The sequence below is a fragment of the Ranitomeya variabilis genome, chromosome 4, assembly GCF_051348905.1.
Source record: "Ranitomeya variabilis isolate aRanVar5 chromosome 4, aRanVar5.hap1, whole genome shotgun sequence".
In the NCBI taxonomy this organism is placed as follows: Eukaryota; Metazoa; Chordata; class Amphibia; order Anura; family Dendrobatidae; genus Ranitomeya; species Ranitomeya variabilis.
Window position 1 is genome coordinate 29,016,826 of NC_135235.1, and position 26,049 is coordinate 29,042,874.

Genomic DNA, 26,049 nt, shown 5'->3' on the forward strand with positions numbered 1-26,049 from the left:
CGTCGTGGGACACTCGTTATTAATTGGACTATGGCGGACAGATAGTATAGTATGGTAAGTATGGTTAAATGAAGAATATTAAAATACTTTTTTCCTAATGTGTGTGTGTTTTATTAACCATTTACTAGTATTGGATTAATAATGGAGAGGCCTCTTTTTGACGCCTCTCCATTATTAACCCGGCTTAAAGTCACCTTACAATAGCAAGGTGACATTATCCCCTTATTACAGATGCGCTATTTCTGGGGTGGCTGCGGACAGGTATTTGTAGCCGGGGGGGGGGGGGGGGGGCAATATCCATGGTCTCTCTCCAGGGCCGGACTGGGTCTAAAATTCAGCCCTGGCATTTGAAGTTACATAGGCCCACTTGTCACATGGTGACTGTTTAATATCTTTGTACACTTGTAGGCAGGGCCGGTTTTAGGCAAAGTGAGGCCTTACGCCTAGGCAAAGCTTAACATGGGGTCCCAAATGCTAACATATTGCACATCACACAAAAGCATTTTGGATGTATTTACATGCGTTGATCTCAGGCTGCTAAAGGAGTTTTATCGACAATACTGAAGTTGTTCAACGCTTGTTTCCCGGCCTCTTTCCACCAGCTGAGGAATAATGATGGGACAGAACGATCATTAATATATCACTAACAGATAACTATACAGTATCACGTTATCAGCAGCACATCTACAGTTTACACCGGTGATGTGCTGCTGAGAACAATGATTTTTGTTCCAGCAAAAACAATCTGAATATGCAGCTAGTGTTGAGCATTCCGATACTGCAAGTATCGGGTATCGGCCGATACTTGCTGTATCGGAATTTCCGATACCGAGATCCGATATTTTTGTGATATCGGGTATCGGGTATCGCAACAACATTAATGTAATAATGTGTAAAAAAGAGAATTAAAATAAAAAATATCGCTATACTCACCTGTCCGACGCAGCCGGGACCTCAGCGAGGGAACCGGCAGCGTTGTTTGTTTAAATTTCGCGCTTTTACTTGGTTACGTGAAGTCCCGGCTTGTGATTGGTCAGGGCGGCCATGTTGCCGGGACGCGGACCAATCACAGCAAGCCGTGACGAAATTACGTCACGGCTTGCTGTGATTGGTCCGCGTCCCGGCAACATGGCCGCCATTAACCAATCACAAGCCGTGACGTCACGGGAGGCTGGACATGCGCGTATTTTGAAAAGCGCGCGTGTCCAGCCTCCAGTGACGTCCCGGCAACATGGCCGCCATTAACCAATCACAAGCCGTGACGTCACGGGAGGCTGGACATGCGCGTATTTTGAAAAGCGCGCGTGTCCAGCCTCCAGTGACGTCCCGGCAACATGGCCGCCATTAACCAATCACAAGCCGGGACGTCACGGGAGGCTGGACATGCGCGTATTTTGAAAAGCGCGCGTGTCCAGCCTCCAGTGACGTCCCGGCAACATGGCCGCCATTAACCAATCACAAGCCGGGACGTCACGGGAGGCTGGACATGCGCGTATTTTGAAAAGCGCGCGTGTCCAGCCTCCCGTGACGTCACGGCTTGTGATTGGTTAATGGCGGCCATGTTGCCGGGACGCGGACCAATCACAGCAAGCCGTGACGTAATTTCGTCACGGCTTGCTGTGATTGGTCCGCGTCCCGGCAACATGGCGCCGTGACCAATCATAAGCCGGGACGTCACTGGAGGCTGGACACGCGCACTTTTCAAAATACGCGCATGTCCAGCCTCCCGTGACGTCATGGCTTGTGATTGGTTAATGGCGGCCATGTTGCCGGGACTCGGACCAATCACAGCAAGCCGTGACGTAATTTCGTCACGGCTTGCTGTGATTGGTCCGCGTCCCGGCAACATGGCCGCCCTGACCAATCACAAGCCGGGACCTCACGTAACCAAGTAAAAGCGCGAATTTTAAACAAACAACGCTGCCGGTTCCCTCGCTGAGGTCCCGGCTGCGTCGGACAGGTGAGTATAGCAATATTTTTTATTTTAATTCTTTCTTTTACACATTAATATGGTTCCCAGGGCCTGAAGGAGAGTTTCCTCTCCTTCAGACCCTGGGAACCATCAGGAATACCGTCCGATACCTGAGTCCCATTGACTTGTATTGGTATCGGGTATCGGTATCGGATTGGATCCGATACTTTGCCGGTATCGGCCGATACTTTCCGATACCGATACTTTCAAGTATCGGACGGTATCGCTCAACACTATATGCAGCATTTTACTTGTTAAGTAAAATACACCCCATAGTCCATATATTATAATGTGCACCATAGTCCTCCATATAGTATAATACACTCTCTATAGTCCTCCTTATATAAAAATACACTGCTCAGTAGGGTTGAGCGACTTTCATTTTTTTAAGATCGAGTAGGGTTTTGGGAAACCCGATTTTGTCCAGAGTCGAGTCGAGTGCAGTCGGCCGATTATCGCTAAAAGTCGGGGATCGACCGAAACACGAAACCCAATGCAAGTCAATGGGGAAGCATAGTCGGCAGTGAGTGGAGGCCAGGAAAACACCTACAGTGCCCATTTTAATGCCAAAAACATCCATTCTTGTTTCTGAAGCTTGCCAATCTTAATTAACTGTATAATAATAGTTGGGCATAGGGAATTGGGGGAAAGTTGTGGGGGGAGTAGGGCTGGCTCAAGTTTTTCGTGGGCCCAGGAAATGCGGACTACGTCACGGCGGTGTTGCAGGGAAAGGTAAGTATTTAAAAGTTGCAAGTGCTGTGATCCTGAGCAAGCAGGGGGGGCCCACTCGTTCGCATTGCCACTGGCACAGGGCCCCTCAAAGTACGGCGGTGTGTTTGCATGGCGGGGGCGCCTCCCACCAGCAGCGACACTTTTGCGTACTCTGAGGGGCCCTGTGCCAGTGACGTCGCCAACGAGTATGCCCCCCCACCTGATGAAGGAACCTGCACTTTCATCTGCACCTTCCTCTTTGTCCCTGTGTAAGGTGGTATAACATGCGGGAAGGGGAACCTTACTTTCAGCAGGGACAGATTCTGGCTGTGTAGAGTACAAGGGGAATGTAGTGGTCTAGGTCAATGTACCAGCAGACTCATTTAGCAGTGGCTGGGCAATGGGCAGGATGAGGAGGAAACAGATATAGGGCCAAAGAATAAAGTAGGCTACATGCAGTTCAAAATTGGTAACAGGACTAAACAGGCGGCATTGCTTTGTTCAGTGGAGTAGCAAACCCAAGAGCAGCAGACACTGTTTCAAGGGCCTAACCACACTAGTAGGCCAAATGCAGTTTAATATCTGATAGTATAGGGCGAAAGCCAGAATGTGGAAGCTCAGCTTTGTTCAGTTGAGGACAACACCAGGGAGGGGCAGACACCTTTAGTAGGCCGGAAAAGCCTATTGCATTTTTTAAAATGGTAATTTGGAGCAGAAGGTTGAAGCTCAGCTTTATTTAGTTGAGGGCAACACCAGGGAGGGGCAGAAGCCGTTAGTAGGCCCTAACCACCATTTTTTTTTTAAAACCACATAATGAGAGCCGGAAGGTTGAAGCTCAGCTTTATTTAGTTGAGGACAACACCAGGGAGGGGCAGAAGCCGTTAGTAGGCCCTAACCACCATTTTTTTTTTAAAACCACTTAATGAGAGCCGGAAGGTTGAAGCTCAGCTTTATTTAGTTGAGGACAACACCAGGGAGGGGCAGAAGCCGTTAGTAGGCCCTAACCACCATTTTTTTTTTTTTTAAAACCACATAATGAGAGCCGGAAGGTTGAAGCTCAGCTTTATTTAGTTGAGGACAACACCAGGGAGGGGCAGAAGCCGTTAGTAGGCCCTAACCACCATTTTTTTTTTTAAAACCACATAATGAGAGCCGGAAGGTTGAAGCTCAGCTTTATTTAGTTGAGGACAACACCAGGGAGGGGCAGAAGCCGTTAGTAGGCCCTAACCACCATTTTTTTTTTTAAAACCACATAATGAGAGCCGGAAGGTTGAAGCTCAGCTTTATTTAGTTGAGGACAACACCAGGGAGGGGCAGAAGCCGTTAGTAGGCCCTAACCACCATTTTTTTTTTAAAACCACTTAATGAGAGCCGGAAGGTTGAAGCTCAGCTTTATTTAGTTGAGGACAACACCAGGGAGGGGCAGAAGCCGTTAGTAGGCCCTAACCACCATTTTTTTTTTTAAAACCACATAATGAGAGCCGGAAGGTTGAAGCTCAGCTTTATTTAGTTGAGGGCAACACCAGGGAGGGGCAGAAGCCGTTAGTAGGCCCTAACCAAAGTTGAAGGCCAAATGCAGTTTAATTTCTGATACTATAGGCCGAAAGCCAGAAGGTGGAAGTTCCGATTTAGACAGTGGAGGACAATTTGAATTAGGGACTGCAGACAGACTTAGTAGGCTGTCCCCTGTGGACCATGCATCCACCACATTAACCCATTGCGCCGTAATGGACACGTAATCTTCCGTGGCCATGCCTACAGGTCCATGCGTCTGTTGTCAGGTGCACCTTTGTACTCACAGATTGCCAGAGTGCATGGACAATGCGGTCTTCTACATGCTGGTGGAGGGTTGGGATGGCTTTTCTCGCAAAAGAAGTGTCGACTGGTTAGCTTGTAGCGTGGTACAGCGTAGTCCATCATGGCCTTATTAATAGTAAATAAAATATATAACTAGGCTCTATGAACTTTTAAATAGGTTCCAGGGGTACACGGGCAGCATTGGTGTGGTCAGTGGAGGAGTATTGCAAGTAGGGGCTGCAGACAGGCTATCAAAGGCCTAAAATAACAAACAGTAGGCAGTCATGGCAGTTTTACATCGGTTACATGGATACACAGGCAGGCACTCCAGGCAGCATTGTGCTCAGTGGAGGAGTATTGCAAGTAGGGGCCGCAGACAGGCTATCAAAGGCCTAAAATAACAAACAGTAGGCAGTCATGGCAGTTTTACATCGGTTACATGGATACACAGGCAGGCACTCCAGGCAGCATTGTGGTCAGTGGAGGAGTATTGCAAGTAGGGGCCGCAGACAGGCTATCAAAGGCCTAAAATAACAAACAGTAGGCAGTCATGGCAGTTTTACATCGGTTACATGGATACACAGGCAGCTAGGTGGTGAGTGGAGGAGTATTTAAAGTAAGGACCGCAGACAGGCTATCAAAGGCCTAACATAACAAACAATAGGCTCATGGCAGTTTTACAGCGGTTACATGGATACACGGGCAGGCAGCTTGGTGGTGAGTGGAGGAGTATTTAAAGTATGGACCGCAGACAGGCTTCGAAGGCCTAACACAATAAAATGGGCTGGCTGTAGGCACTTTAAAATTGGTTCCAGGGGTACACGGGCAGCAGTGGTCTGGTCAGTGGAGGCCTAGTGGAAGTATGGACCGCAGACAGGCTTCGAAGGCCTAACACAATAAAATGGGCTGGCTGTAGGCACTTTAAAATTGGTTCCAGGGGTACACGGGCAGCAGTGGTCTGGTCAGTGGAGGCCTAGTGGAAGTATGGACCGCAGACAGGCTTCGAAGGCCTAACACAATAAAATGGGCTGGCTGTAGGCACTTTAAAATTGGTTCCAGGGGTACACGGGCAGCAGTGGTCTGGTCAGTGGAGGACTAGTGGAAGTATGGACCGCAGACAGGCTTCGAAGGCCTAACACAATAAAATGGGCTGGCTGTAGGCACTTTAAAATTGGTTCCAGGGGTACACGGGCAGCAGTGGTCTGGTCAGTGGAGGCCTAGTGGAAGGAGGGACCGCAGACAGGCTTCGAAGGCCTAACACAATAAAATGGGCTGGCTGTAGGCACTTTAAAATTGGTTCCAGGGGTACACGGGCAGCAGTGGTCTGGTCAGTGGAGGACTAGTGGAAGGAGGGAGCGCAGAAAGGCTTCAAAGGCCTAAAATAACAAACAATAGGCTCATGGCAGTTTTACAGCGGTTACATGGATACACGGGCAGGCAGCTTGGTGGTCAGTGGAGGAGTAGGGACCGCAGACAGGCTATCAAAGGCCTAAAATAACAAACAATAGGCTCATGGCAGTTTTACAGCGGTTACATGGATACACGGGCAGGCAGCTTGGTGCTGAGTGGAGGAGTAGTGCAAGGAGTGTCTGTCCCAGTACTCCCAAAATATAAATAGATGTTAATGTCTCGCAAAACAACCAAAACAAAAAAAAAGATGGCATACTTAGGTACAGGGGTGGGCTCATCTGCTGTGTTTCTGACATAGTAATTTGGCAGTAACTATTTAATGGTGCCAATATAGGACACAGACACAGACTACTTTAAGTTGCATCATAGATGTCTACAAATTTGTATTGTCAGTGCCAGACATTGAATGATGTCAGCGAATAGACTAAAGATTGGTGGAGCTGTGCGACATAATTTTGCACGTAGTAGAGCCCAGTTTGAGCTGGGGTAGGGGGGAACTCTCTTGAGGCCGGCGGGACCGCCCCAGGGCCACTCATGTTACAACGGTGTGTCTGACGTTGGGTGCGCACCACCACCGCCAGAGACACTACATTGTACTATGAGGGACCCAGTAGCAATGCCGTCAACCAAAAGCGAGCACACCCACCTCTTCAGACAAACAGCAGTCTCACGGGTGCTTGCGCCAAGTCGCGATACCACGGCCCCGTGTGGGGAGTTTGGCCATTTAGGGAGGTGTAAACATGTCGTATGCTGTACAATCTGCAGCAGCAAATTAGACATTAGAAAAGTAATTCACAGGCAAGAGCTTTTCATAGGAAAGCTAGGTGTCGGCCGGGCAAGGTGGGGCAAAAGATTTTGAAATCCAGTTGTGGTTCATTTTAATGAATGTTAGATCGTCAACATTTTGGGTAGCCAGACGAGTCCTTTTTTCGGTTAATATTGACCCTGCAGCACTGAATACTCTTTCTGATAGGACACTTGCTGCCGGGCAAGCAAGCTCCTGCAATGCATATTCTGCCAATTCTGGCCAGGTGTCTAATTTGGAGGCCCAGTAATCAAATGGGAATGACGGTTGAGGGAGAACATCGATAAGGGATGAAAAATAGTTAGTAACCATACTGGACAAATGTTGTCTCCTGTCACTTTCAATTGATGCAGCAGTACCTGTCCTGTCTGCGGTCATAGCAAAATCACTCCACAACCTGGTCAGAAAACCCCTCTGTCCAACGCCACTTCTGATGTGTGCACCCCTAACACTCCTAGTCTGCTGCCCCCTGGAGCTCGTGTGAGAACGATCACGTGCGCTGTGTGCTGGGAATGCCTGAAGCAAACGGTCAACAAGAGTTGATTGTTTGGTTGCTAATATTAGTTCCAAGTTCTCATGTGGCATAATATTTTGCAATTTGCCTTTATAGCGTGGATCAAGGAGGCAGGCCAACCAGTAATCGTCATCGTTCATCATTTTCGTAATGCGTGTGTCCCTTTGTAGGATACGTAAGGCATAATCCGCCATGTGGGCCAAAGTTCCACTTGTCAAATCTCCGGTTGTGATTGGTTGAGGGGCAGTTGCAGGCAAATCTACGTCACTTGTGTCCCTCAAAAAACCAGAACCCGGCCGTGACACGCAACCAATTTCCTGTGCCCCCGTGAAAGTTTCCGCATTAAAAATATACTCATCCCCATCATCCTCCTCGTCCTCCACCTCCTCTTCGCCCGCTACCTCGTCCTGTACACTGCCCTGACCAGACAATGGCTGACTGTCATCAAGGCTTCCCTCTTCCTCTGGTGCAGACGCCTGCTCCTTTATGTGCGTCAAACTTTGCATCAGCAGACGCATTAGGGGGATGCTCATGCTTATTACGGCGTTGTCTGCACTAACCAGCCGTGTGCATTCCTCAAAACACTGAAGGACTTGACACATGTCTTGTATCTTCGACCACTGCACACCTGACAACTCCATGTCTGCCATCCTACTGCCTGCCCGTGTATCCTCCCACAAATAAATAACAGCACGCCTCTGTTCGCACAGTCTCTGAAGCATGTGCAGTGTTGAGTTCCACCTTGTTGCAACGTCTATGATTAGGCGATGCTGGGGAAGGTTCAAAGACCGCTGATAGGTCTGCATACGGCTGGCGTGTACAGGCGAACGTCGGATATGTGAGCAAAGTGCACGCACTTTGAGGAGCAGGTCGGAGAACCCAGGATAAGTTTTCAATAAGCACTGCACCACCAGGTTTAAGGTGTGAGCCAGGCAAGGAATGTGTTTCAGTTGGGAAAGGGAGATGGCAGCCATGAAATTCCTTCCGTTATCACTCACTACCTTGCCTGCCTCAAGATCTACTGTGCCCAGCCACGACTGCGTTTCTTGTTGCAAGAACTCGGACAGAACTTCCGCGGTGTGTCTGTTGTCGCCCAAACACTTCATAGCCAATACAGCCTGCTGACGCTTGGCAGTAGCTGGCCCATAATGGGACAACTGGTGTGCAACAGTGTCATCTGCCGATGGAGTGGTTGGCCGACTGCGTTCTGTGGAAGAGCTGTAGCTTCTGCAGGAGGACGAGGAGGAGGAGGAGGGGGTGCGAACGCCTACAGCCAACTGTTTCCTAGACCGTGGGCTAGGCACAACTGTCCCTAAATTGATGTCGCCTGTGGACCCTGCATCCACCACATTCACCCAGTGTGCCGTGATGGACACATAACGTCCCTGGCCATGCCTACTGGTCCATGCATCTGTAGTCAGGTGCACCTTTGTACTCACAGATTGCCTGAGTGCATGGACGATGCGCTGTTTAACATGCTGGTGCAGGGCTGGGATGGCTTTTCTGGAAAAAAAGTGTCGACTGGGTAGCTCGTATCGTGGTTCAGCGTACTCCATCAGGGCTTTGAAAGCTTCGCTTTCAACTAACCGGTAGGGCATCATCTCTAACGAGATTAGTCTAGCTATGTGGGCGTTAAAACCCTGTGTACGCGGATGCGAGGATAAGTACTTCCTTTTTCTAACCAGAGTCTCATGTAGGGTGAGCTGGACTGGAGAGCTGTAGATCGTGGAACTTTCGGGTGTGCCGGTGGACATGGCAGACTGAGAGACGGTTGGAGACGGTATTGTTTCCGCCGGTGCCCTACATGCAATATTTCCTCCTACAAAACTGGTGATTCCCTGACCCTGACTGCTTTTGGCTGGCAAAGAAACCTGCACAGATACTGCCGGTGGTGCGGAAAATGGTGGCCTTACAGTGACGGAAGGGATGTTGCGTTGCTGACTAGCTTCATTGGCCGAGGGTGCTACAACCTTGAGGGACGTTTGGTAGTTAGTCCAGGCTTGAGAATGCATGGTGGTTAAGTGTCTATGCATGCAACTAGTATTTAGACTTTTCAGATTCTGACCTCTGCTTAAGCTAGTTGAACATTTTTGACAGATGACTTTGCGCTGATCAGTTGGATGTTGTTTAAAAAAATGCCAGACTGCACTCTTCCTAGACTCTGATCCCTTTTCAGGGATTGCAGACTGAGCTTTAACCGGATGGCAACGCTGTGCTCCAACAGGTTTTGGCTTTGACACGCGTTTTGGTCCAGATACGGGCCCGGCAGATGGAACCTGTTGCGATGTTGATGCCTGCTGCGGCCCCTCCTCCACCTCCGCTTCTGAACTACTGCCGCCTGCACCCTGTTCCCCCAATGGCTGCCAATCGGGGTCAATAACTGGGTCATCTATTACCTCCTCTTCGAGCTCGTGTGCAACTTCGTCTGTGTCACTGTGTCGGTCGGTGGTATAGCGTTCGTGGCGGGGCAACATAGTCTCATCAGGGTCTGATTGTGGATCTGTACCCTGAGAGGGCAATGTGGTGGTCTGAGTCAAAGGAGCAGCATAGTACTCTGGCTGTGGCTGTGCATCAGTGCACTCCATGTCAGAATATACTTGTAATGGGCATGGCCTGTTAAATGTTTCACTTTCTAAGCCAGGGACGGTATGTGTAAAGAGCTCCATGGAGTGACCCGTTGTGTCGCCTGCTGCATCCTTCTCTCTTGTTGTAGTTTTTGCTGAGGAGGACAAGGAAGCGACTTGTCCCTGACCGTGAACATCCACAAGCGACGCGCTGCTTTTACATTTACCAGTTTCGGAAGAGGAGGCAAAAGAGCTAGAGGCTGAGTCTGCAATGTAAGCCAAAACTTGCTGTTGCTGCTCCGCCTTTAAAAGCGGTTTTCCTACTCCCAGAAAAGAGAGCGTTCGAGGCCTTGTGTAGCCTGACGACGAAACTGGCTCCACAGCTCCAGACTTAGGTGGAATATTTTTATCCCCACGACCACCTGATGCTCCACTACCACTACCATCATTACCAGCTGACAATGAACGCCCACGACGACCTCTTGCACCAGACTTCCTCATTGTTTTAAAATCTTAACCAAAGTAACTTTATTTGTTGCTATCAAACAACTTACACGGTGAGCTATAACTTCAGTATGATTTCAATATCCCTTAACAGGTTGGTGAGACCACAAGGAAAATCAGGCACAATGTTACACACTCTGTTTTCTGTGGCACAAAATCACAGAGATGACACACACGCAGGACTGTCACTCAAGCACTAATGTCAATATTAATCTCCCACCTAATTTATTTATTTTTTTTTCTCAGGGAGACTTTAGAAACCAAATAATATTAAAAAAAAAAAAAAAAAAGGCTTTCTATGGCCCACAATTAGAGAGAGAGAGGTGGCACAACCAGGAGTCAAGACTGGCGCACAAGCTGAAAGGGCAATATTACTCTCCCACTGTTTTTTATGTTTTTTTTGTTTTTTTCAGGGAGACTTTAGAAACCAAATAATATTAAAAAAACCAAAAAAAAAAAAGGCTTTCTATGGCCCACTGAATGAGAGGGAGAGAGGTGGCACACCCAGGAGTCAAGACTGGCACACAAGCTGAAAGGGCAATATTACTCTCCCACTGTTTTTTTATGTATTTTTTGTTTTTTCAGGGAGACTTTAGAAACCCAATAATATTTAAAAAAAAAAATAAATAGGCTTTCTATGGCCCACTGAATGAGAGGGAGAGAGGTGACACACCCAGGAGTCAAGACTGGCACACAAGCTGAAAGGGCAATATTACTCTCCCACTGTTTTTTTATGTATTTTTTGTTTTTTCAGGGAGACTTTAGAAACCCAATAATATTTAAAAAAAAAAATAAATAGGCTTTCTATGGCCCACTGAATGAGAGGGAGAGAGGTGGCACACCCAGGAGTCAAGACTGGCACACAAGCTGAAAGGGCAATATTACTCTCCCACTGTTTTTTTAGGTTTTTTTTTTTTTTCAGGGAGACTTTAGAAACCAAATAATATTAAAAAAAAAAAAAAAAAAAAAAAAATAGGCTTGCTATAGCCCACTGAATGAGAGATAGCACACACAGCAGTGGCACACAAGCCCTGACTGAGGCCAATATTTTTCTCCCACTGATTGATGTAGTGTTTTTGTGTTGAGGTAGAATTTAGAACACAAATCACGGAAAAAATAAATAGGCTTTCTATGGCCCACTGAATGAAAGGGAGAGAGGTGGCACACCCAGGAGTCAAGACTGGCACACAAGCTGAAAGGGCAATATTACTCTCCCACTGTTTTTTTATGTATTTTTTGTTTTTTCAGGGAGACTTTAGAAACCAAATAATATTTTAAAAAAAAAAAAAGGCTTTCTATGGCCCACAATTAGAGAGAGAGAGGTGGCACAACCAGGAGTCAAGACTGGCGCACAAGCTGAAAGGGCAATATTACTCTCCCACTGTTTTTTATGTTTTTTTTGTTTTTTTCAGGGAGACTTTAGAAACCAAATAATATTAAAAAAACCAAAAAAAAAAAAGGCTTTCTATGGCCCACTGAATGAGAGGGAGAGAGGTGGCACACCCAGGAGTCAAGACTGGCACACAAGCTGAAAGGGCAATATTACTCTCCCACTGTTTTTTTATGTATTTTTTGTTTTTTTCAGGGAGACTTTAGAAACCCAATAATATTTAAAAAAAAAAATAAATAGGCTTTCTATGGCCCACTGAATGAGAGGGAGAGAGGTGGCACACCCAGGAGTCAAGACTGGCACACAAGCTGAAAGGGCAATATTACTCTCCCACTGTTTTTTTAGGTTTTTTTTGTTTTTTCAGGGAGACTTTAGAAACCCAATAATATTTAAAAAAAAAAATAAATAGGCTTTCTATGGCCCACTGAATGAAAGGGAGAGAGGTGGCACACCCAGGAGTCAAGACTGGCACACAAGCTGAAAGGGCAATATTACTCTCCCACTGTTTTTTTATGTATTTTTTGTTTTTTTCAGGGAGACTTTAGAAACCCAATAATATTTAAAAAAAAAAATAAATAGGCTTTCTATGGCCCACTGAATGAGAGGGAGAGAGGTGGCACACCCAGGAGTCAAGACTGGCACACAAGCTGAAAGGGCAATATTACTCTCCCACTGTTTTTTTAGGTTTTTTTTTTTTTTCAGGGAGACTTTTGAAACCAAATAATATTAAAAAAAAAAAAAAAAAAAAAATATAGGCTTGCTATAGCCCACTGAATGAGAGATAGCGCACACACAGCAGTGGCACACAAGCCCTGACTGAGGCCAATATTTTTCTCCCACTGATTGATGTAGTGTTTCTGTGTTGAGGTAGAATTTAGAACACAAATCACGGAAAAAATAAATAGGCTTTCTATGGCCCACTCAGTGAGAGATGGCACACACAGGGATGGCACTGTAGCAGAAATGCCAATCTTAATCTCCCACAAAAAAAAAACAAAAAAAAAAAAAAAACTGTCCTACAATTACTATCTCCCTGCAGTAATGTAAGCCAGGTATGGCAGGCAGCAATAGGAGTGGACTGATGCACAAATTAAATAAAAAGTGTGGACAAACAAAAAAGATAGCTGTGCAGAAAGGAAGGAACAAGAGGATATGTGCTTTGAAAAAAGCAGTTGGTTTCCACAGTGGCGTACACACAGCAATACAGCTATCACGGAGCCTTCTAGGGCAGCCCAATGAGCTACAGCGCTGAGGGGAAAAAAAAAAAAAAATAGCTTCCACTGTTCCTGCACACCGAAGGTGGTGTTGGACAGTGGAAATCGCTGCAGCACAAGCGGTTTGGTGGTTAGTGGACCCTGCCTAACGCTCTCCCTGCTTCTGATGAAGCGGCAGCAACCTGTCCCTAAGCTCAGATCAGCAGCAGTAAGATGGCGGTCGGCGGGAACGCCCCTTTATAGCCCCTGTGACGCCGCAGACAGCAAGCCAATCACTGCAATGCCCTTCTCTAAGATGGTGGGGACCAGGATCTATGTCATCACGCTGCCCACACTCTGCGTTCACCTTCATTGGCTGAGAAATGGCGCTTTTCGCGTCATTGAAACGCGACTTTGGCGCGAAAGTCGCGTACCGCATGGCCGACAAGCACAGGGGTCGGATCGGGTTTCATGAGACGCCGACTTAGCCAAAAGTCGGCGACTTTTGAAAATGATCGACCCGTTTCGCTCAACCCTACTGCTCAGTCCTCCATATAGCATAATACACTCCTCATAGTGCTCTATATAGTATAATGCACCGCCATAGTCATCCATGTAGTACAATTCACTTTCCATAGAATAATGCACCCCATAGTTCTTCATATAGTATAACGTATTCCCCATAGTCCTAAATACAGTATAATGCAGCCCACATATAGTATAATGCAGCCACCACCCTACAGAATATAATGCAGCCACCCCAGAATATAATGCAGCCACACGATAGAATATAATACAGCCCACCTCCCCATAATATATAATGTAGCCCCCATAGAATATAATGCAGCCCCCATAGTATATAACACAGCCTCCACCATAGAATATAATACACCCACAATAGTATATAACCCAGCCACATAGTATATAACACGGCCTCCCCCATAGAATATAATATACCCCCCATAGTATATAGCACAACCAACATAGCAGATAACGCAGCCCATGTAGCAGTATACAGCACAGCCCACATAGCAGTATACAGCACAGCCCATGTAGTATAGAGCACAGCCTACGTAGTATACAACACAGCCCACGTAGTATACAGCACAGCCCACTTAGCAGTATACCACACAGCCCACACAGTAGCATACAGCACTGCCCACACAGTAGTATACAGCACTGCCCACACAGTAGTATACAGCACTGCCCACACAGTAGTATACAGCAGAGCCCACATATTAGTATATAACAGCCCACACATTAGAATATAGCACAGCCCACATAGTAGTATACAGCACAGCCCACACAGTAGTATATAGCAGAGCTCACATACTGTAGTAGTATACAGCACTGCCCACACAGTAGTATACAGCAGAGCCCACATAGTAGTATATAGCACAGCCCACACAGTAGTATATAGCAGAGCTCACACAGTAGTATACAGCACAGCCCACACAGTAGTATATAGCAGAGCCTACATAGTAGTATATAGCACAGCCCACACAGTAGTATACAGCACAGCCCACACAGTAGTTTACAGCACAGCCCACACAGTATTATATAGCAGAGCCCACACAGTAGTATACGGCACAGCTCACACAGTAGTATATAGCACAGCCCACACAGTAGTATACAGCACAGCTCACACAGTAGTATATAGCACAGCCCACACAATAGTATACAGCACAGCCCACATAGTAGTATATAGCACAGCCCACATAGTAGTATATAGCACAGCCCACACAGTAGTATATAGCAGAGCCCACAAAGTGGTAAATAGCACAGCCCACACAGTAGTATATAGCAGAGCCCACATAGTAGTATATAGCACAGCCCACACAGTAGTATCCAGCAGAGCCCACATAGTAGTATACAGCACAGCCCACACAGTGGTATACAGCACAGCCCACATAGTAGTATATAGCACAGCCCACACAGTAGTATATAGCAGAGCCCACATAGTAGTATACAGCACAGCCCACATAAAAAACCGCAGCAAAAAACGATCAAAAAAACCCCAAAGACATTGTTATATTATAAATATAAGAAATACTTTAAGGGAAAATTTACAAGGTAGGAGACATGGGAAAAAACAAGGCTGGTGTCATTTCACACATGTTTGGAAACGCTGAAGTGCACACCATGTAATGGGATTTGAATCCTCAGAGGAATAACAAAAATTGCGGTCAATATGTATACACAGTATAAACCACTGAGCTGGCTAATCACAGGCAACTATACTAATATATTGAAACCTATTACAGAGAATATGGTATACGATTTACCTGAGAAGCACAGAAAACAATCCCACCACAGCGTGCACTTCGCACGCAGTAGTATATAGCACAGCCCACATAGTAGTATACAGCAGAGCCCACATAGTAGTATATAGCACAGCCCACACAGTAGTATATAGCAGAGTCCACATAGTAGTATATAGCACAGCCCACACAGTAGTATATAGCAGAGCCCACATAGTAGTATATAGCACAGCCCACACAGTAGTATACAGCAGAGCTCACATAGTAATACAGAACACAGCCCACACAGTAGTATACAGCAGAGCCCACACAGTAGTATATAGCACAGCCCACATAGTATAAAGCAGAGCCCACATAGTAGTATACAGCAAAGCCCACATAGTAGTATACAGCAGAGCCTACATAGTAGTATAGAGCACTGCCCACACAGTAGTATACAGCACAGCCCACAAAGTAGTATACTGCAGAGCCTCTCATAGTAGTATATAGCACAGCCCACACAGTAGTATACAGCACACTCCACACAGTAGTATATAGCACAGCCCACATAGCATACAGCAGAGCCCACATAGTAGTATAGAGCACAGCCCACATAGTATACAGAAGAGCCCACATAGTAGCATAGAGCACAGCTCACATAGTAGTACAAAGCACCGCCCACATAGTATACAGCAGAGCCCACATCTCTCCTCCCCCCAGAATGGCCCCACAGTCCAGTAAAAAAATAAAACACACTATTCACCTCACCTTGAGCCCGCGTTGCTCCCTGCTCCTGTCTCGGCGGCTGCCGCTGCACTGCCTGGGACACAGTGAGTGCGCGCGCACCCGCAGTGTCAGAGGCAGAGCTGGGAATGATGGGAGAGGGATCATCAGGTGATGCTCTCTCCTCCATCATTGCATTCAACTGTAGTTGAATGCGGCGGCGGCGCTGGGGGGAAGGGTGAGTCAGCGTGCAGCGCCCCGATGGCCAGTCCGGCCCTGCCCCTCTCTATGCTATGAATATCAGCCCGCAGCTGTCTGCGTAGCCTTTTTGGCTATAAAATATAGGGGGACCCCACGTCATTTTTTGGGGGGGTCCCCCTATTTTAATAGCCAGTAAAGGATACGCAGACAGCTGCGTGCTGATATTCATAGCAGGCTACAAATATTGGCCCCCGGCCGTCGGCTTTCCCCCTCTGGCGCAGAAAATTGCGCAGGAGCCCATGCCGTTTTTTATTTAAATTAAACGCTCATTAAGGCCTCTTTCACACTTGCATCGGTACTGGTCCGTCGCTATGCGTCGGGCCGACGTACCGATGCACGTTGTGAAATTTGTGCACGACGTGGGCAGCGGATGCAGCTTTTCAACGCATCCGCTGCCCATTCTGAAGTCCAGGGAGGAAGGGGCGGAGTTTCGGTCACGTTAAAAAGGCAGACGCGACGGACAAAAAAAGTTCACTTGAACGTTTTTTCATGCCGACGGTCCGCCAAAACACGACGGATCCTTTGCTGTGCGCTTTTTCTCCGGACAGAAAAAACGTTCCTTCTGTATGTGTTTTCCGTCCAGTGGAAACAGCTTTTTTGATGGATTCGGCAAAAAATGGATGAAACCTGTGTCCATCAGGCGCAATCCGGCGCTAATACAACTCTATGAGAAAAAAACGGATCCGGCAGAAAAATACGGATCCTGCAAATGTGCTCGCTATATGCGTTTTTTACCCATAGACTTGTATTAGCGACGGATCGCGATGGATGGCCACACGTTGCGTCCGTCGTGCAACGGATCTGTCATGTTTAGGCAGACCGTCGGCACAAAAAAACGTTCAAGTGAACAGTTTTTTGTCCGTCGCATCCTTCATTTTCTACCGCGCATGCGCGCCGAAACTCTGCCCCCTCCTCCCCAGATTTCAGAATGGGTAGCGGATGAGTTGAAAAACTGTATCCGCTGCCCACGTCGTGCACAAATTTCACAACGTGCGTCAGTACGTCGGCCCTGTACCGATGCAAGTGTGAAAGAGGCCTTAATGAGCGTTTGATTAAAAAAAGGGAAAAAAATGGTGTGGGCTCTTGCGCAATTTTCTATGCCAGAGGAAGAAAGCCGACGGCCGGGGGCCAATATTTGTAGCCTGCTATGATTATCAGCCCGCAGCTGTCTGCGCAGCCTTTACTGGCTATTAAAATAAGGGGACCCAAAAAAAAAATGATGCGGGGTCCCCCTATATTTTATAGCCAGAAAGGCTACGCAGACAGCTGCGGGCTGATATAGCCTAGAGAGGGGCCATGGATATTGCCCCCCCGGCTACAAATACCAGTCCGCAGCCGCCCCAGAAATGGCACATCTGTAAGATGCGCCAATTCTGGCACTTAGCCCCGCTCATCCCCCTCCCGTATAGCGGTGGAATATGGGGTAATAAGGGGATAATGTCACCTTGCTATTGTAAGGTGACATTAAGCCGGGTTAATAAAGGAGAGGCGTCAATAAGATGCCTATCCATTATTAATCCAATACTAGTAAATGGTTAATAACACACACATACATTAGGAAAAAAGTATTTTAATATTCTTCATTTAACCATACTTACCATACTTCAGTGCCTGCAAAAAAACATAAAATAATAAATTGTATACTACCTGTCCACCGTAGTCCAATTAATAACTAACCTGTCCCACAACGATCTCCCCTATAGAACAGTGACATCGGCTGATGTCACTGCTCTATAGGACCTTCAGTGACACACTGACAGGAGACAATGGCTCCTGCAGTGCATCACTGAGAGGTTACTAGAGTTCAAAGTCTCACTTTATGGCAATTGCTACATGGTAAAATTCCTCACACAGCAATGCCAAAAGTGAGACTAGGGACTATTTTTTTACAGCGGCGGAGGAATACAGTGCGGAAGTATATCTTCCTCCCGTCATTGTATTCCTGGAGCCCCTAGAGAGCGGTCACTTCAGCTGATGCTGCCATTCTCCATGGGAGATCGTCGTGGGACACTCGTGGATTTCTGCGGATCAGGGAGTATATTGGTTGTTTGTTATTTTAATCTTTTTTACAGATGGCACTGGCTTCGGGGATCAAAATGATAAGTGATGATGAGTATGTACTCTATGTTATATGTACTGTATGTCTATATGTATGTATTGTATGTAATGTATGAATGTATTGTAGGTAGTATGTATGTATGTTGTTTGTATGTAGTATGTTTTATATATGTAGTATGTATGTAGTATTTATGTTGTATGTATGTAGTATGTATGTAGTATGTATGTAGTATGTTGTATGTATGTGGTATGTATGTAGTATGTATCTTGTATGTTTGTAGTATGTATGAATGTATTGTATGTAGTATGTATGTAGTATGTATATAGTATGTATGTAGTATGTATGTAGCATGTATGTAGCATGTATGTAGCATGTATGTATGTATGTAGTATGTATGTAGTATGCATGTATGTAGTATGTATGTAGTATGTATGAAGTATGTATGAAGTATGTTGTATGTAGTATGTTGTATGTAGTATGTATGTAGTATGTATGTATGTAGTTTTTATGTAGTATGTATGTTGTATGTGGTATGTATGTAGTATGCATGTAGTATGTTGTATGTAGTATGTATGTAGTATGTATGTAGTATGTATGTAGTATGTATGTATGTATGTATGTATGTATGTATGTTGTGTGTAGTATGTATGTAGTTTTTTTTTGTTTTTTTTTACATTCAACACATTAGCCGGATGATGGGACTACTACTGTCCCATCATTGGCTAATGTGTCAATCACTGCCATTGTAGCAGACATAGCCCGATGGGACTTGTAGTCCCATTGGACGATGCCTGCACACAAACACAAAGACCCCCGGCAGGACGCCTAGACCCATGAGAGGTCTGCACAGATCCCCTGCAGGCCGCACAGACCCCCGGCAGGCCGCACAGACCCCCGAGAGGCCTGTACAGAGCCCCAGCAGGCCACACGGATCCCCGGCAGGCCGCACAGACCTCTGAGAGGCCCGTACAGACACCCAGCAGGCCGCACAGACCCCCGAGATGCCTGTGCAGACCCCCGGCAGGCCCACACAGACCCACCACGGTCCCACACAGACACGCAGTCTCCACCCACGCACCGCCCACACTCTTCCCCCCTCCAAAACAGGATGTACAAGGAAAGAAAGGGCTTATTTTCATTCCGATATACAGTATGTGTCCCATTGACTTGCATTGGTATCGGGTATCGGGTATCGGTATCGGCGATATCCGATATTTTTTGGATATTGGCCGATACAATCCGATCCCGATATTTCCGAATATCGGAAGGTATTACTCAACACTAATCATTAAGAACCTCTTACATGGTGCCTCCTCTTCTTAGTAAGCCATCATTATGTTGTAGACACTTGTGCATTGTTGTGGTGGCTTATTTGAAAGGATGTCGCAAGCAGTAGGAGCTCTGGTGGCAACTGATAAATTTGTCAGCTAGACAAGTGTCCTGTAAAAAATGATTTGTTTGATCATTGTGGAAATGCACTGCAGGATGTCTTTTGGTTAGGTTAATTAGCCCTTATTAAGAGTACATTTTCCATCTTTTGCTTTCCAGCCTGAAAGAATCTATCCGGAACAAACTTCAAGCAATCTAGTCTTTGTGAATAGTAAGTGACTTCCCACGCCTCCTCCAAACTAATTACCATAGAGCAGAGGTGGGCAACTTTCCCGAGGTGATGGGGCCACATGAGACCATGATTGTTGTGTAGGGCCAAACCAATAAGCCAAAATTAACTTTGCTCAATATTGGCATATAATATGTGCAATACAGAGCCGAATAAGTATGCGGACACCATCCTGTATATTTTGAGCCCCCACATGGCTCTCCAGAAAACAGTATGATCCTCCACATGGCCCTCCTGTATACTGACATGCCTGAAAACACTCCGGACTTTCCAGTGTGCGCTGACTCTTCAAGTAGCAGACATGTAGTTGGCGTCATCACATCTGTCGTACATGTTGAATGGTGGCAGAAGGAGCAGGCAGCTCCCTCCTCCACCATTGTATTTACTGCTATTTGTTTTCTGAGGATGCAGATGGCAGTGATATTGGGATGCAGGGGAGCAGCTGCATGTTGTGGACCAGTGTTTAAAACCTTTCCATTCACAGGCTGGACTAGAGCAGCCAGATTTGGCCTACAGGCCACACTCTTCCCAGGTCCTACCGTAGGGCATTATTAATAAAAGTCTACTTTTTTTGCGCACACATCGTCATTACTTTTTTTTAATTAATTTATTTTTTTTATAGACAACAATGTCCAGCTGCCTATCCGTATCGCTCTTCCGGAGAACGTGGTTCCCGACTCTGCCAAAGCTTATGTGACTGCTGTGGGTAAGTATTTATTTTCCTACTAATCGCATTTCTTCTCAAGATCCTGACTGTCTTCCAAGGAATGGATTTGGTTCTGAAGCTTCCATCTATGAATACACACAATGCTCACAATCTTCCCTACAGCTGACATTTTTGGACTCTCGTTAAGAAGCCTTCAGGATTTGGTCCAGAAACCTTATGGTTGTGGAGAACAGAATCTCGTTCGAGTGGCCCTTATTCCACCGGTATTGGATTATCTGAATAACACCGGACAACTAACCGAAGAAATTTACCAAAAAGCAAAAGCTTACATGACCGAAGGTGAGTGTCATTGCTTTATACCATGAGGGGGAAAAATAAATGGTTTCTCATAAAATGGCTTGTTATAGATATTCTTAGTCTATTAGCATATCTGTTTTTTTTTTAGGATACTACCGCCATCTTTTTTGTGCTTCTGGTGGAGCTTACCGACTATTTCAGAACTCCATAGAAAACGTTAACTCTATGTAAGTAACATTGTTGCTGTTAATGAACATCCACTTAAATATTAAAGGGTAATTCCAAGATAAAGATATATATATATTATTTTTTTTTCCTTGCTTTCTCCCCCTCTCTTTAAGTGTTTAATATCCTGCTGATTTTTATAAAATTACAGCAAGCATCCTTGTAAGTGACACTTCACTGAAATCAGGGTCTGTCTCTAAATTAAACTGCTCTCCTTTTTAGGGAGCACAAAAGCCTGATCAGATTCCCTTTTAAAGAGACTGTTCATATTGGCTGAGCAGTGAGCACACATTGCCAAGCTACTTTCCTAAGTGCAGACACAAAAACATCGGCTTGCACTCAGACTAGTGTTCGGGGACGTGAGCCAAACACCTCCTATATTAACCTTCACGACCAATGGCTATGAATTATATATAATCTCTTATGTCCCTGCCTTTGATGCAGGCTCCAGTATCTTTCCTGGTACTTGATGGTTAATTTAATCAGCCATCAAGTACCTCAAACACCTGAAGGTAGATCAAAGATCCACCCATGGATAGCAAGTTAAAAGCCGCTGACAATCACTGACAATGGCATTTGGCACGCACTGACCAGAAGCTCATCACACGTCTCACACATTGGCATCCCGGTCACGTGATCGTGGGGCACCATTGGGTTTTCATGACAGCTGGGGGTCTGCAGAAGACCCCCACACCTGTCATTATGAACTCCAGCGTTAATAGGAGATCTTTATTTTTGCTATACATAGCAGGGCTGACTGCCCCCCTGCTTCACATCTCCTAGGGCAGGGGTGGGGAACCTCAGGCCCATGGACCTTTTATGGCTCTTGATTACTTATTATCCAGCCCCCTGGCAGATTTTCAGGGACCATGGGATTTACAGGGCAGCTGTATTTTGATGGCCACCAGCCCATTAATTTCTTCTTGCTCTGAGCAGTGCACACAGTGTTCATTACTGAATGTGGCGGCGCGTGCAATGAATGATGTGCCAGCATCAGGACGTACTTTGTGGGCGCAGTTAGAAGTTGATTTGTATGGTCCCTGAAGGACAGTATAGATGTCCAAATGGCCCTTGGCAGAAAGAAGGTTCTCCACCCCCTTAGTACCTAAGAGGACTATTAAAGTAAATGAGAATTAAAAAAAAACAAGCTCAAATCATCCCCCTGTAAAATAAAGCTAAAAAAATATAGTTTATATCATCGCATTCAGAAATGTCTAATTATCAAAATGCCAGAATTACAGCTTCTTGGGTCAATGCAACATTGTATTAACAGGTGAGGAAAACATCTTATCTACCCCAAAATGGAATAAAGATGCAAAAAATAAGCCCTGACCCAGCCCCAGAAAATGGCGACAAATACAAACCATTTTCATACAAATTTCAGTTGTGGTTGTGGTGTGTGTGTGTTTTTTTTTTTTACCACTTCAAACTAAACTTTGCATGTTTGGTATGTGCATACTTGTACGAACCTGGAAAATCCTACTAACAGGTCAGTTTTACCATATAGTGAACACTGTTTAAAAAAAAAAAAAAGTTCACTATGTGGTAAAACTGACCTGTTAGTAGGATTTTCCAGGTTCGTACAAGTATGTGCGGCGCCCAGGGTCCTGGTCGTCGCACTGGTATTGCTTTCCTCTCGGGGAGAGTGATTCTACATTTGGAGGCAATGAAGGAGATCTCTTTACCAGGTAACACAATGCATGCAACATGTTCACACTCCAGACCAGAAGGGGGAGCTCTAAGCCTGTTTAAGGTGAACTCCCCTATAAAACATCCTGATCTGGAGGGAAAAGGAGTTCAGTCAGTTCAGTTCCTGTCAGAGACAGAGGGAAAGGAAGCAGAGGAGCCGTGTAGCCTAAAGTGCTACAGCTCCTGGAAAGAGACATCCAGAAGGCAGAATTGTATTGCAGCGAGCGTGCAAGGAAATTCAGAGCAAAGGAGAGGATACCAGAGGGCTGAGGCGGTCTCCTTCTGAGGCGCAGAATCCCAGTAGCCAGGACACCGAGGGAGTAAGAATCTTTATGCTTTACTTTAGAGACCGGCAGGACAACTAATTGCAGGTTACCTGTTTGCACCTACACCAAGGAGGCACGGTGGCACCCCTCAGAGGCCAGGGCGTGCTAGAGTCCCTATAAATAGCCTCAAGCCACCAGTCATACTGGTTTGTCCTATCCTATATGGGGGACAGAGAGAAAGATATTACATCTGTGAGGACCTTATGTGAAGCCATAGGCAGTAAGGGACTACACCACCGCAGCGCAAGGGAAGGCTACTGATTTCCACCTGGACAAGGGGACTCTGGATTTGCCTCCAAACCAGCCAGACTCTGCCTACCCTGTGATCTGGTGTCCTGGACTGTGGATGCTGAAGTCTTCAGTAAAGGTAAAGAGACTGCAACCTTGTGTCCTCGTTCTTCACTGCGCCATTCATCATTCACCATCTACACACCGGGAAGCCCTGGGGATACACTTCACCTGTGGGAAGGTATACCATCCAGCTGCCATTACATCACCCCAGCGGACCCCTTAAAGCAGCGTCGGTCACCCTGACCGAATACCACAGGTGGCGTCACGAACATTCCCCTTAAAGACCTTTCTCTTTTACACGGACGTCCCAGGGCCACGGACCAGGTCAGCCACCATGACATCCCCCTGTGAACCGAAGGACCTGGTACCCCATGGCCCCATGGGGGCGCTCCATATGCACATACCAAACATGCAGAATTTAGTTTGAGTGGTAAAAAAAAAATTGTGGAATTGCAACTTCAACCCACTTGGATTTTTTATTTATTTATTTTTTTTCCCGCACACTATATGGTGTCATTCAGAAGCACAGCTCGTCCTACATAAAAAGCCATCATGCAGTCATATTGATGGAAAAATAAGTTATGGCTCTTGGGAGAAGGGGGATTGATAACTGCCTGTTAATCTAACCTTCTCCAAATTCAAGAAAACCTGATCACATTGATCAGCATGTTATTTGCATAATCTGCCCGATTATCTCAGATGAAGACATGATCCCCGGCCTTACAACTTGCTATTTAATCCACAGGCTGATGGCTTACAGCTTTAAGACATTTGAGAAAGCCAAAAAACACATCCACATCGATGAGGGCCGTCAACAGCAAACCTTATCCAGGCTGGAAAACGCCCAAAGACTGGATAATGGCTGCATTAAGTCCCAGGGAAGACTCTTCAGAGTCCAGGTGAGGATCTTTAAACCCTTCCTGACATATCATCTTTTTTTTTTTTTCCTACTACTGTTGTCAAAAATTTTTTTTTCTTTTTCAGGAATCTGAAACAGATCGTGAACTTTCCTTAACAGCTTATATTTCTATTGGACTTTTGGAATACAACTACAGCTCTGAGGTATGTGAAGTGTGAAAAATATATAATTCTGCCAAGAGGTTTGGCAATTAAAGGGAAGGCACCGCGTTTGTAGATCATTAATAAATCACTGTAATGTAGCATAAAATGCTGCTATAACCAAGTTTTAAATGCATGTGAAACAGATTTCGTGTGTTAGGCTACGTTCACACTAGTGTCGTGCACTGCACGTCGCTATGCGACGTTGCGGCGCACCAACGCTAGCAGTGAAAGTGCTGCACAACGGGGGCAGCGGATGCTGTTTTTCAACGCATCCGCTGCCCCATTGTGAGGTGCGGGGAGGCGGGGGCGGAGTTCCAGCTGCGCATGCGCGGTCGGAAAAGACGGGAACGACGCACCAAAAAACGTTACAAGCAATGTTTTTTGGTGGCGACGGTCCGACGCAACACGACGCAACCGTCGCGCGACAGTTGCGACGTGTGTCAATGCGTCGCACTGCGTCGCTAATAAAAGTCTATGGAGAAAAAATGCATCCTGCAAGCACTTTTGCAGGATGCATTTTTTTCTGCAAAACGACGCATAGCGACGTGCAGTGCACGACGCTAGTGTGAAAGTAGCCTTATGAGTTTATAGAAGGCACTGGAGGCTGACATCTTGGTTTCACAGCAGTAGCATGACACTATCAGTGTCATATTATGGCACCCCATGGACATAGGAGATAATAGACCGCCGCTGACCCTATCTCTAACATTGCAGCAGCATTAGCAGTGAGCTGGGCACGCCTCTGTGGGCTGCACAATTCACTGCTTTAGGTGTGACTGGCCGCCATTTTATTATAGCTCAGTGCTATCTGTCGAGCTCCACTTACTCTCTATTGCGGGAAAGAAGCGCTCACTGGAGCCGGAGGATGGAGAGTGCGGGTGATTTACCTCCGTGCTGCTATGTACTCCAGGCACTGCCTATGCGTCCTGAGCAGACATCCTCCGCTCCTCACACGCTGCCCTGTGTCCTCCTGCTCTGTCTCCGCCTCCTCACACACAGACCCTGTGATCTCCAGTAAGCTGCATTCACAGCCTTCAGAGAGGGAGCTGACACCTGAAGAGAGAGCAGGGCAGCTGACAGGACAGGGATTAAGGTGGGGGAAGGGGGGATGGCAAGAATGTTAGTCACAAAACAGGAGAGAAGTAGCATGCACACAACAGGGATCACATACCCTTCCTCCATATATCTCTTCTGTGATCTCCCATAGGCCAGCACACTGCTCTCCTGAAATACTCTGTGCTGCAGTCACCCTGCTCCTTCCCCCATATATCTCCCTCTGTGACCCTGGAGGTGAATGTCTCTCCCAATGGGTGCTGTCTCTCTCCCCATGTGTGCTCTCCATCCCCCTGTGCCTTCTCGCTCCTATGCACTCCTCTCCCCCTGCATGTCGCTCTCCCTCCTCTCCCCCTTGCATGTCTCACTCCCCATGGGTCGCTCTCGCTCCTATGAACTTCTCTCCCCCTGCATGTCTCTCTCTACATGGGTCACTCTCCCTCCTCTACCCCTCTATGTCTCACTCCCAATGGGTTGCTCTCCCCCCTCTATGTCTCACTCCCCATGGGTCACTCTCGCTCCTCTTCCCCCTGCATGTCTCACTCCCCATGGGTCGCTCTCGCTCCTATGAACTCCTCTCCCCCTGCATGTCTCTCTCTACATGGGTCACTCTCCCTCCTCTACCCCTCTATGTCTCACTCCCAATGGGTTGCTCTCCCCCCTCTATGTCTCACTCCC

At 46.5% G+C, this 26,049-nt stretch overlaps 1 protein-coding gene and 1 long non-coding RNA gene across 3 annotated transcripts in view; one reads left to right on the forward strand and one right to left on the reverse strand.

Annotated features, from left to right (window-relative positions):
• Positions 1 to 25,287, reverse strand: part of LOC143769576 (uncharacterized) — a 44,384-nt gene extending 19,097 nt beyond the window's left edge. Inside the window, exon 1 of the long non-coding RNA XR_013214423.1 lies at positions 25,206 to 25,287. This is a non-coding gene — a long non-coding RNA (uncharacterized LOC143769576). The remainder of the gene's footprint in view (positions 1 to 25,205) is intronic.
• Positions 1 to 26,049, forward strand: part of LOC143769575 (alpha-2-macroglobulin-like) — a 59,527-nt gene that overhangs the window by 7,405 nt on the left and 26,073 nt on the right. For both annotated transcript variants that reach the window (XM_077258259.1, XM_077258258.1), the window contains exons 5-10: positions 19,692 to 19,743; positions 20,384 to 20,467; positions 20,591 to 20,767; positions 20,874 to 20,952; positions 24,002 to 24,155; positions 24,241 to 24,318. In XM_077258259.1, the coding sequence (XP_077114374.1) occupies positions 19,692 to 19,743; positions 20,384 to 20,467; positions 20,591 to 20,767; positions 20,874 to 20,952; positions 24,002 to 24,155; positions 24,241 to 24,318 (624 nt within the window). The remainder of the gene's footprint in view (positions 1 to 19,691; positions 19,744 to 20,383; positions 20,468 to 20,590; positions 20,768 to 20,873; positions 20,953 to 24,001; positions 24,156 to 24,240; positions 24,319 to 26,049) is intronic.